At 40.4% G+C, this 10437-nt stretch overlaps 1 protein-coding gene across 2 annotated transcripts in view; it reads left to right on the top strand.

Annotated features, from left to right (window-relative positions):
• The window catches only part of Uggt1 (UDP-glucose glycoprotein glucosyltransferase 1), a 150814-nt gene that overhangs the window by 106308 nt on the left and 34069 nt on the right, over positions 1-10437 (top strand). For both annotated transcript variants that reach the window (XM_023709676.1, XM_023709675.1), the window contains 8 exons: positions 1986-2088; positions 2981-3060; positions 3861-4050; positions 4900-5058; positions 5619-5704; positions 7909-7993; positions 9334-9422; positions 9956-10060. In XM_023709676.1, the coding sequence (XP_023565444.1) occupies positions 1986-2088; positions 2981-3060; positions 3861-4050; positions 4900-5058; positions 5619-5704; positions 7909-7993; positions 9334-9422; positions 9956-10060 (897 nt within the window). The remainder of the gene's footprint in view (positions 1-1985; positions 2089-2980; positions 3061-3860; positions 4051-4899; positions 5059-5618; positions 5705-7908; positions 7994-9333; positions 9423-9955; positions 10061-10437) is intronic.

Below are 10437 nucleotides of genomic sequence, written 5' to 3'. Positions count from 1 at the left end.
GGCAGAAATTCCTACTGTGTGGGTGGGGTGGGGGAGGTACAGTGGAGTGGTGGTGGGCGGCCCGAGGGGCTGGGAGAGGGTCCGGCCCACGCTGCGCCTGGGCTGTGACTGGTCCCGCCGGCGCAGGGTAGCAGGAAGCTCTCCACACACTCACCGGACCTGGGCTAGGACTGGGTCTCCATTTAAATCCTTTGAAGTTGATATCAGAGGGAAGTTCTGTAGTAGGAAGCCTACTGTGAGTATTGTATTTCTTCCTAAAGAACCTAGAGATAAAACCAAAACTTAACCAACTGTCATTATGTACCTGAGAACAGAAAAGAAAATTTGTGTTAATGTTCTGTTGCTGTAGCAGAATACCTGAGAAATACAACTTCAAGAATGAAAGGTGGTGCTGGTGAGATGGCTCAGTGGTCTAAAGCACCTACTTAGAACAAACTAAGTCAAGCAAAGCACAGAGACCGCGGTTCAATCCCCCAGCACCGCATGCCAGCCAGCCCCACCTTCTGGTGGGCTGAGCTGGCCACACACACACAGAAAATAAATAAATAAATAAATAAATAAATAAATAAATGAATGAAAGGTTTGTGGCCAGCCAAATAGCTCAGCGGATTAAGGCACCTGCAAGTAGGTGCAGGGGCTGGGGTTTTGATACCCGGGATCTGTCATCCTGGCCCTGCCCCCAGGGCGCACTGAGACCCCAGTTGAGACTAGGCGTGGTGGCACGTACCTATAATCCCAGCTTTTGGGAGGCTGTAGACAGGAGGATCACTGAGTCGATCTAGTAGTGAGACCCTGAACACCCTGTAGACCCTTCCCTATAATACAGAAAAAAAGAAAAAAGAAAAAAAGAATGCAACGTTTATTTTGGCTCACATTTTCAGAGGCCTCAGTCCATGGTCCCAATGCAGAGAGGTCACAATGGAGGGGTGTAGCATGGGAATGATCCTCTCCTCCCAGTGACCAGAATGCAGGATGGGAAGTCTGGCCAGCTTCCTGCTTCCACTTTTGTTCCATCTGGTTCCCTAGGCCATCAGGTGGTGCCATACACATTCACTACAGCCCACTACCCTTGGTTTGCAGCCCCATATGCCATTCATCTCTGGAAATTTCCTTATAGCCACACCCAAATGTATTCTTCACTAATTTCCTAATTTCTCAATCCAGTAAATTGACAATTAAAACTAACCATCATAATTTAGTGGTGGCAAGGGTGTGGTGGAATTCACTTCATTCACATGTATATTGCTTTAGTTGTTTAATTAATGAAATTCATAATACATATTTGACTGTAAATTGTTTTATCCTGTGGTTATAAACTCATGTCTAGCACTTGTTGACTCTGAAGAAACTTGTTATATGAACAGAGCTGGATGTAATACTTGTGTACAAGTTGAAAGCCATCTAGAGGTCCAGCAACAAAGGATAGCTTGATTAAACTGGTGTATCCTCTTGGTAAATGTAATTTTTTATTTAGGATTCTTTTGTGGTTTATTTTGAGACAGGGTCCCACTGTGCAGTTCAGTATGGCCTTGAGCTCACTGGGCTCCTCCTGCCTCAGCCTCCTGAGTGTTGAGATTACAAGGGTATGCCACCATGACCCAGCTAGAGATAATCTGATAGTTGACTATTGTGACCTATTTGTTCTAAATCTAAAGTGGTTTGATAAAACCAAAAAAAGCTGGAGTATGGTAGCCCACACCCATAATCACAGCACTCTGGAGGCTGAAGCAGGAAGGTCACTCCAAGTTCAAGACCAGCCTGAACTACATAGTGAGTTGAAGGTTAGTTAAAACTACTTAGACCAAAAAAAAAAAAAAAAAAAACTACTTAGACCAACAGTATTTCAAAAAACAAAAAGGAAAGTCTTTTAAAATGCTAAGAAGGTTGACTGATTATAGGTTATGCTGAGCAAAATAAAACAAGAGCCATAACTTACCTTGCTTTGCTGTTTTCTGGTTAATGTTTTATCTTTTTGATCTTTGTAGTGCAATTAAACTGAGACCAAAGGAAGGGGAGACATACTTTGATGTTGTGGCTGTTGTTGACCCTGTCACCAGAGAAGCACAAAGACTTGCCCCATTGTTGTTGGTAAGGACCAAGGCAGAGGCAGTTCGTGCCATCTGTCACAAGTAGCCCTGTGCCCTGGGGTTCTCTGGGAGCGCTCTTTGTGTGTAGTCATCTTTAAGGGTACTAGGAAATAGCATAGGGCATCTTGGGCAGAGTGGCCTTTTTTGAAGATTGGTAATGACTCTGAAAACAGCTTTACAACTTTAGCAAGTTGTACAAGTTTTCTCAATGAACATTTCAGAATAAATTACTGCTGTATATAAAAACAAAGTTGGCTACTTCATATAATTGAAAATGACTGATACCCTCCTTTAGAGCAAAATATCTTCAAATTATGCTGTAATTGTCAGTAGCAAAGGAGTAAAAAAGTAAGATAGCTGTTCTTTCATTTTCCATATTTATAACTACTATGGACCTTTTCTCTGAAACATGTCTTATATGTGTGAGATATTCTATTGTATAATTGAAATGGTACAATAGAAATGTACAGTTCTGTGTACATTTAAAAGAACTCTTCCAAAAACAATCACTTGGACATTTAATTTCTTGGAATAATCTTTATTGAAGTACAGTCATCTGAAATTTTGTATGTGTATTTATGAGTTTTCATACTTTACATGAGTTGTAGCACCAATGTCTTACATTTTCTTTGGGAAGGCAGGTGCGCATCACCTACTGCTGTGCCCTGACTTCGTGTTACAGATTCTTTATATGCGAAGCAGTGACCTGTGTGTGTCTGTGTCTGTCTTGGAGGGCAGGTTATATGATTGAATGATTTAGATCTGTACTGGAGTTACGATTTCCAGCGTATTATTTTTCTGTATCTTCCTTAAGGTATTAAGAAATGTTTTCTCTCTCAACACCTAGTAATTTTTGAAGAGAAAATTTAACGTCTTCTGTTTTGTCCTTTTAGGTTTTGACTCAGCTGATAAACATGAACCTGAGGGTGTTTATGAATTGCCAATCTAAACTTTCAGACATGCCTTTAAAAAGGTAAAACATACTGTTTAAGAAGTTGGAAATTTTAAAAGGAGTATTGATGTCTGCTCCATGGTTTTAGGCAGACATCAAGTTCAAAGAAGCATTTATTGAATGTTCATTTTGCCAATTTTCTCTTATCAGAAGTTCTGAGAGTGTGGGTGGGCATGGGAACATTTAGGTAGCATTAACCCAGGCTACTTGCACTGTGTATTTCCTCCTAAAAGTAGGCATTTCAGTTGTGGTGTGTGTGTTAGAGGAACCTTGAGTAGGGTTAGTTGCACATACAGTATTTTGAAAAAAGAGTTCAAGCTTAGTTTTTTTATATTGTCATGAACTTTGAAATGGTCATTAATGGAAAAAGTAACATTAAAATCAGTTAATTATAGTATAGCACCTATTGTAGCTGCAGAAAATTACTCATTTGCAAATACGCTGTGTTCCGTAGCTTTGATTCTAAATGAACGCTGTTTACAAATGACCAAGCGTTTCCCATGTTTTGCTATTGTCTTGTATAAAGAAATGGTTATGTTACATACAAGCTGGGTGTAGTGGTGTATCTTCCTAATCTCAGCACTTAGGAGGCTGAGGCAGAAGGATTGCCATGAGTTAGAGACCAGCCTGAACTACATAGTTCAAGGATAGCTTGAACTACACTACATAGTGAGACCCTGTGGCTACCGCCCCCCCCAAAAAAAAAGTTATTACATACAGTGTTTTCAGAGCCCAATCACCATTTAAGACTTAGCTTGTAAGAAAAACTCAAGACCTGTGGTTACACAGAAGAAATCTAACACTCTTATTTTCAATTTCAGCTTTTACCGTTATGTCCTAGAACCAGAGATTTCTTTCACAGCAGACAATAACTTTGCTAAGGGTCCAATAGCGAAGTTTTTGGATATGCCACAGTCTCCACTGTTCACCTTGAATCTGAATACACCCGAGAGTTGGATGGTCGAATCTGTCAGAACACCATATGATCTTGATAATATTTATTTAGAAGAGGTAAGGATGTAACAACCACATTCAGATGTAATTTGTATGCCATAAAGTCTGCCCTTCCGAAATGTGCAGGTTAGATGTCTGAGTATATGCCCAGAACTGTGCAGCCGGCGCTGCTAACTAAGGTTAGTGTTTTCACGGACTCAGAGGGAGCTTCATCCACGTTAGCACTGTGTTGCATCCCCTGGCCCTGCCAACTAGAGTTTTCTACCGCTGTACATTTGCCTGTTTTGACAGTTTGTTTAAATAGAGTCGTGCAGCATGTGGTCTTTTATGACTGGCTTCTTTCACTTAACAAATGAGTTCATGTGTCATTCATTTTTAGCACCAGATGACTTTCCTCTGTATGGATATACTATACTTTAACCATTCATGAGTGGTCAGTTTGGGTTGACTCTACCTCTTGGTCACAATTTGAATTGTTTCTACTTAGCTATTATGTGTAATGTTGCTATGAATCTTGTTTTCAATACAGAATAGTTATTTTTATAACTTTTGTAAGTGTCTGGAGTCTGTAGTTTTTGTCTGTAGTTTTTGAAATGATCTCCTTAGTCTTCTCCTTTCTTTTTCCCATTCGGTTTTTATATTGTATAGTCATTAGCCACTATTAAAATCAAGATACAAAATATTTCTTCATCCCATGAAGGTCCCTTTTACCTCTTTTCAGGCAACCCCTCACTTAACCACAGTGAATGATTGACTTGTTCTTTGTCATTGTCATTTTGCCTTTTCTTGTATTTCTTACAGTATGATCCTGCAGTATATAAGTCCTCTTGTTTGCCTCATTGACTTTTCAAAATACATTTTAGATTTTGCTGCTGAGTATCTTTCAAGTGATTTTTGGTATTGCAGGTGGATAGTGTGGTGGCTGCTGAGTATGAACTGGAGTACCTCTTACTAGAAGGGCATTGCTATGACATCACCACGGGCCAACCTCCACGGGGACTGCAGTTTACCTTAGGGACTTCAGCCAAGCCTGTCATTGTGGACACCATTGTTATGGCCAATCTGGTAAATAACACATCAGATAGAGATAATGGCACTCATGTTAATTTCGGAATTATAATTTATGGTAGAACAGTTAGTATCCTAACTCGCAGAGCAAGATTAAAATTCATAGTTGGTTGAATTTGGTCCATATAAAAGTCATTAGCTTGGTTAAATGTGAAGATTGGAAATACATGTCTGCTTAAAAGAAAAAACAAAACTCTGATCTACTCTGATTAGCCGCTGGGAATGCACTGCTCCTGAGCTGCCTGTCTTTTCCTTAAGAAGTTAGCAGCTCTCTCAGCCATCGTACCTTTCATTTCCACGGGCATACAGCTAAGGGGTGCATTTTGTGGCTGGCTTGGTGTGTATTTGCCTAGGGTGTCTAATATGTAGTTGTTAGTTTGATTGCTGCTTCTGCATCACCCTGATTTGTTAACTATCTTGTTTAAGTTATCTAGGTGTCTAATACTTCAGAAGGTGACATAACTGTTACTATGGAATAGCATTTTTATGTTTTTTTTTTTTTAAGCACTTTTATGTTTTAAAAGAGAACTGAAATTTGGCTTTTCTTCATATCTTAGGGCTACTTTCAACTAAAAGCCAACCCAGGAGCTTGGATTCTCAGACTTAGGAAGGGACGTTCTGAAGATATTTATAGAATCTACAGGTAGGATCAGTATTGCTAGTGCACTGTTTTGATAACATTTTGAAGTGAGACTTAGCTCTAATTATATATTATCTGGTATTTTTCCTGTCATTATAAATTTGTTACAGTCATATATGATAGAACAATACTATTCCAGAGAAGTAAATTTGGTAAAATTGTTAGAAAAGAATTACTTGAATATTAAATGTTAAAAGTATAATCAAGCTTTTTTTTAATAGTCAAGTTTTATTCTCCATTAATTCATCTATACTAACACTATCCAAGAATCAAATCATTCTTTTAGTGATGCAGAGCATAGACACATGAGAAATTTTGTCATTTGAAAAAAGAGAAAGAAAAGAACAGCCAACCGTGGTGGTATATGCCTGTAACCCCAGCAGGAGGATTGCTGTGAGTTCAAGGCCAGCCCAAACTATATAGGGAGACCCTGCTCTGAAAAAAAAAAGGAAAGAACGATCAAACCAAAGATCTTTGTTTGATCGTTGTGACCCTGAATGATTTAGAAGTACATAGTGCATATAAAATTAGACCATGAAGGTTTGTCAGTTCTGATCTTTCTTGCTCTGTGGTGATATAGAAACACACTAGGTCATTCTGCCAGTAGCCAGGTTTTTGCCTCAGGCAAAATTACACTCTTTTTCTCTGAGTTTGGTGGCCCATACTTATAATCCCAGTTACTCTAGAGACTGCGGCACAGCAGCATAGTGTCTCAAAATAAAAACGGTAGGGATGGAGCTCAGTGCCTGCCTAGAATGTGCGAGGCCAATCCCCAGTATTGCAGTGAGAGGAGAAAAACCACATGGCCTTTAAAGAGGTTTGGTCTGTTTTCTGCTTAGTCAATTTAAAATAGTCTAAAATTCCCTGAAAAAGCTTCAGTGTATTTATTTAGGGAGTAATTTTCACCAGCGTTTATCTGCGGTGCTCCCTTGAGTCGCTGCCCTGGCCCCATGGTGCCTTACTCGGCATGCATGAAAGCAGTGTACGTTAGTATTGATTGCTGACTCGGGAACTAGGAAAATTTTGGATTGCAGTATCACTTCTGTTGTAAGTAGGGTTTTTCCACATAGCACAAATTTTAATTATGCTTTCAAATTCCGTGTTGTTCGTGTGCTTCTTTTTCTCTTCTCCACTCTGACAGGCTGTAGTGCCACCTCTTCTTGGCTGTGCTCGCTGAGTCCAGAGTGGTTCATACTTGAGGTTTCTTCCCTGCCAGAACTCTGCTGTGGCCTGAGAGCTCTTCTCTCTCCCGGTGACAGCACATGCAATGAATTCATATTGGTGTGACTTCCTACACCTTGAAATTTGGTGATACCTTTAAATTTTAGGCAATATCATTGGTTAGTAGGAAAATATCATTTAAAATTTTTACTGCTCTGCAATTTTTGTCTGCCTACAAAGAGAGCTGGTTACAGTTCTTCCTGCTGGAGGCACTAAATTGTCTGGTTGAGTTCCCCAGACAGGAAGAGTGAGATTTCTTCACAAACTGTTCCACTTAAAAGAATAGACATTTCTGGGCGTGGTGGTACATGTCAGCACTTGGAGGGCTGAGGCAGCAGAATCACTGCAAGTTTGAGGTCAGCCAAGGCAACAAAGTGAGTTCAAGGCCAACCTGAACTGTACAGGGAAACCCTGTCTCAAAAAGACTCCCCCCATTAAAAAATGGGGATCAGCTCCAGTGATGGTTCAGAGTGGGCTCCCCCACCCCTTTTATTCAGAGTGTTGTATTACAAACAAGGGCAGTGGATATGAACAAAATAATACTATACGCGTTGAACTCCCTCCCAAAAAGTGAATTTAGGGAAGGCCAGAGCAAGAGGGAATGGAGTGGGGCTGCGGTGTGTGAAAATTATCAAAGTATATTGAAACCTGTTGATCCCTATGACCAAGTAAAAAAATAAAAAGAGCAGGAGGAGCCGCAAGCACCCTCAGTCCCTCAGTGCTCACTGTGTGCTTGCCAGGTACAGGAGCACCTCACTTGACCATGGGCAGCTGGGACACTCGGGTTGGAAGTTGGGGTACTGGTCCCATGTACAGATTTTGGCATGTGCTTGTGTGCAGCTCAGAAGGGCTTCCTGTAGGTTCTGTCTGAGCAAATAATTTGTTTTGACAAAAGTGATGGGCAGACATGACAGATTTTTGTCCAAGGGTTTACTGCACTTTGAGAATTGTGATGTTTAGTGTCTTGTCTTGCTTTTCTCTCTAAGCCACGATGGTACAGATTCTCCTCCTGAGTCCGATGATGTGGTTGTCATCCTCAACAACTTCAAGAGCAAAATTATTAAAGTGAAGGTGAGTTTCTATACTAAACCAACCACTCTTTCATAGTTGTTGAAAGTAGTTAGTCAACTTGTAAAATTTAGAGTTTCTCCTTACTGAAGGTTTCACTGTTGGGCAGCCACAGGCTGAGAATACTACTTTGTCTTGACCCTTGTAAGAGCAGCCACAGTCACAGTACTTTTATTCGATATGTAATATTTTGCCAGAATTGTTTCACACCATTAGTTGTCATCTCTTGTTATATTTAGTTTATGATTTAATCTTTATCATAAATATGTATGTATAAGTAAATACAGCATAGAATTCTGTACTAAGACTTTAGGCATCTTCTGGGGCTCTTGGAAGGTATCTCTGTAAGATAAAGAGGACAACAAATTTATAAGCTAGCCTAAAACTATAGAATTCACTAGCAATTATAGGAGTAGTGCTATATGGCAGAGTTTTTTGTAAGTGTGAATTTATGTCTTGCTTCAATAAAAAGCTCACACTTTTTGGGTAATCTCAATGAGCAAGTCCGGTCGCATTTTATTAAAAATAAAAGTATTCTCTGAGATTTGCTTATATCACCATCATGCTTAATAGTATTGATGATTTTGTTTTCGGAATAGTGGGGAAAATAATGAAAATACATAGTGAAGTGGTAGTTCTTTTTACTTTCTTCATTCCATCCTCAGCATTTTGGAGTTCGTACTGCCTTAAAGTAAAATGTATTATTGAATAAATAATCTCTGTGTGCAACAAATGTTCCTGTCACCCATGCATGATGAGCAGAAAAGGGTCCCATAGAGAAGGTTCGGCCTGTGTTTGGTTAGCTAGTCCTGCAAACAGGTTGTGATCTGAATCCCTTTCCTCAGCAGCTCCTGTGAACTGTGCTCCTCCCCTACGCCCACCGCTAGCCTAGGGAAGTATTCGCCTGCCTTTCCTCAGGCTGAATTTTCTACAGGGCTGAATTTGAGGTTCTTTGCTCATTACACAAACTAAAAATGGTCCTTGCTTAAATGAAGGAGGTTGCTCTTCCCTACTTAATACTCTGATGTCACCATCCTAATGTAGAAATTCAGGGCTTTTATTATTTTTTTTCCCAAGTTTTGTTTTTATGAGGATATGTTGGTATAATAGAGATTACATTCCTTATGGGGAATGGGTGCATATGCGTGACACGTCTGAGTTCTTTCTCCTTCCCCTAAAGATACTTCTCTTGAGTGCTGATGGATGCTGGAGAATGTTCTAGTCCTTGGGGAGCTGGTGGACAATTTCCTGCTGTTACCAGTGCTCACAATGTCCACCCAGTGCAAGGCAGCTACCCTGTTAGACCTGCAGGGAGGAATAAGATCTGTCATGTATGATTGCAGGTTCAGAAGAAGGCAGACATGGTGAATGAAGACTTGCTGAGCGATGGCATAAATGAAAATGAATCTGGATTTTGGGACTCATTCAAGTGGTAAATTGGCATTTTTTTAAAAAGCTGCGTTTTTAAGGAAAAACTGGACCATCCACACCTGCTTTTTAATAGTGTCCTGTCTGGAGCTTGTGTGTTCTTTGTGCAGCCAAACCTTGTGTTTATATTTGGGTCGGTGTTTCCCAGTCAGTTCCCTGGAGGAGCTTTTCTGGTTTCCTGTTAGTGAACTTGCGTTCTGTGCTTCTCAAATCCCCTTGGGCTATGCCTGCTCTTTGGAGAGGTATTTAGTGCCTGCCTGGTTCATCTCGCATGCTCTGCAGAGGAGCCTGTGTGCCCTGTATTCATTCCTAAAGCAGCAGGAGGCCTTGGAGGGAGCATCTTCCTTTTCCCTGTGGGATGGCATTGCTGGCTTTGTGCCCTCTCTCAGGGCTCTGGGTGCTTTGTGCCACTCCTTCCAGACCTCACCTGCTACAGCAGGAACGGGAATGGGAAGGCACCACCTTTGTCCTCTCCCCTTGCAGGACTGTGTGTCTGCCCACGGTGTGAAGGTACTGATTTTACCTCTGTTGTTACAGGGGCTTTTCAGGAGGACAGAAGACTGAGGAGGTGAAACAAGATAAAGATGACATCATTAATATCTTCTCTGTTGCATCTGGACATCTCTATGAAAGATTTCTTCGGTTAGTTTTGTTGATTATTCAGTGTATGCTAATGAATTTGTCATAGTATTCTTACTTAGAAAAAGTTTTCTTAGAGTCTTTTCATTACATTTGTGTTTTATTTGGAGCACTTTGAGAACTAGGAATAACTTGTGCCTTGTGTAGTTCTCTCCGTTTTTATCCATCAAAATCCATGAAGTTTAGCTAGGTAATGAATGCCTCTGTGGTATTATAAGCCTACTAATCTTCAATATCATGTAAACATTTTATAGAGAGCATGTTTACTTGGCCACCAAAAATTGCTTAAACCATAAGTCAGGACATTCACTTAAAGAATAGAAGACCAGCACTGTGCAACACTTTCCTACCTTCTACAGATCCATAGACTTTATTAAAAA

This window comes from Octodon degus, unplaced genomic scaffold, assembly GCF_000260255.1.
Source record: "Octodon degus isolate 3935 unplaced genomic scaffold, OctDeg1.0 scaffold00014, whole genome shotgun sequence".
In the NCBI taxonomy this organism is placed as follows: Eukaryota; Metazoa; Chordata; class Mammalia; order Rodentia; family Octodontidae; genus Octodon; species Octodon degus.
Note: the sequence above shows the minus strand (reverse complement) of the source record. Positions and strands in the feature narration are given on the sequence as shown.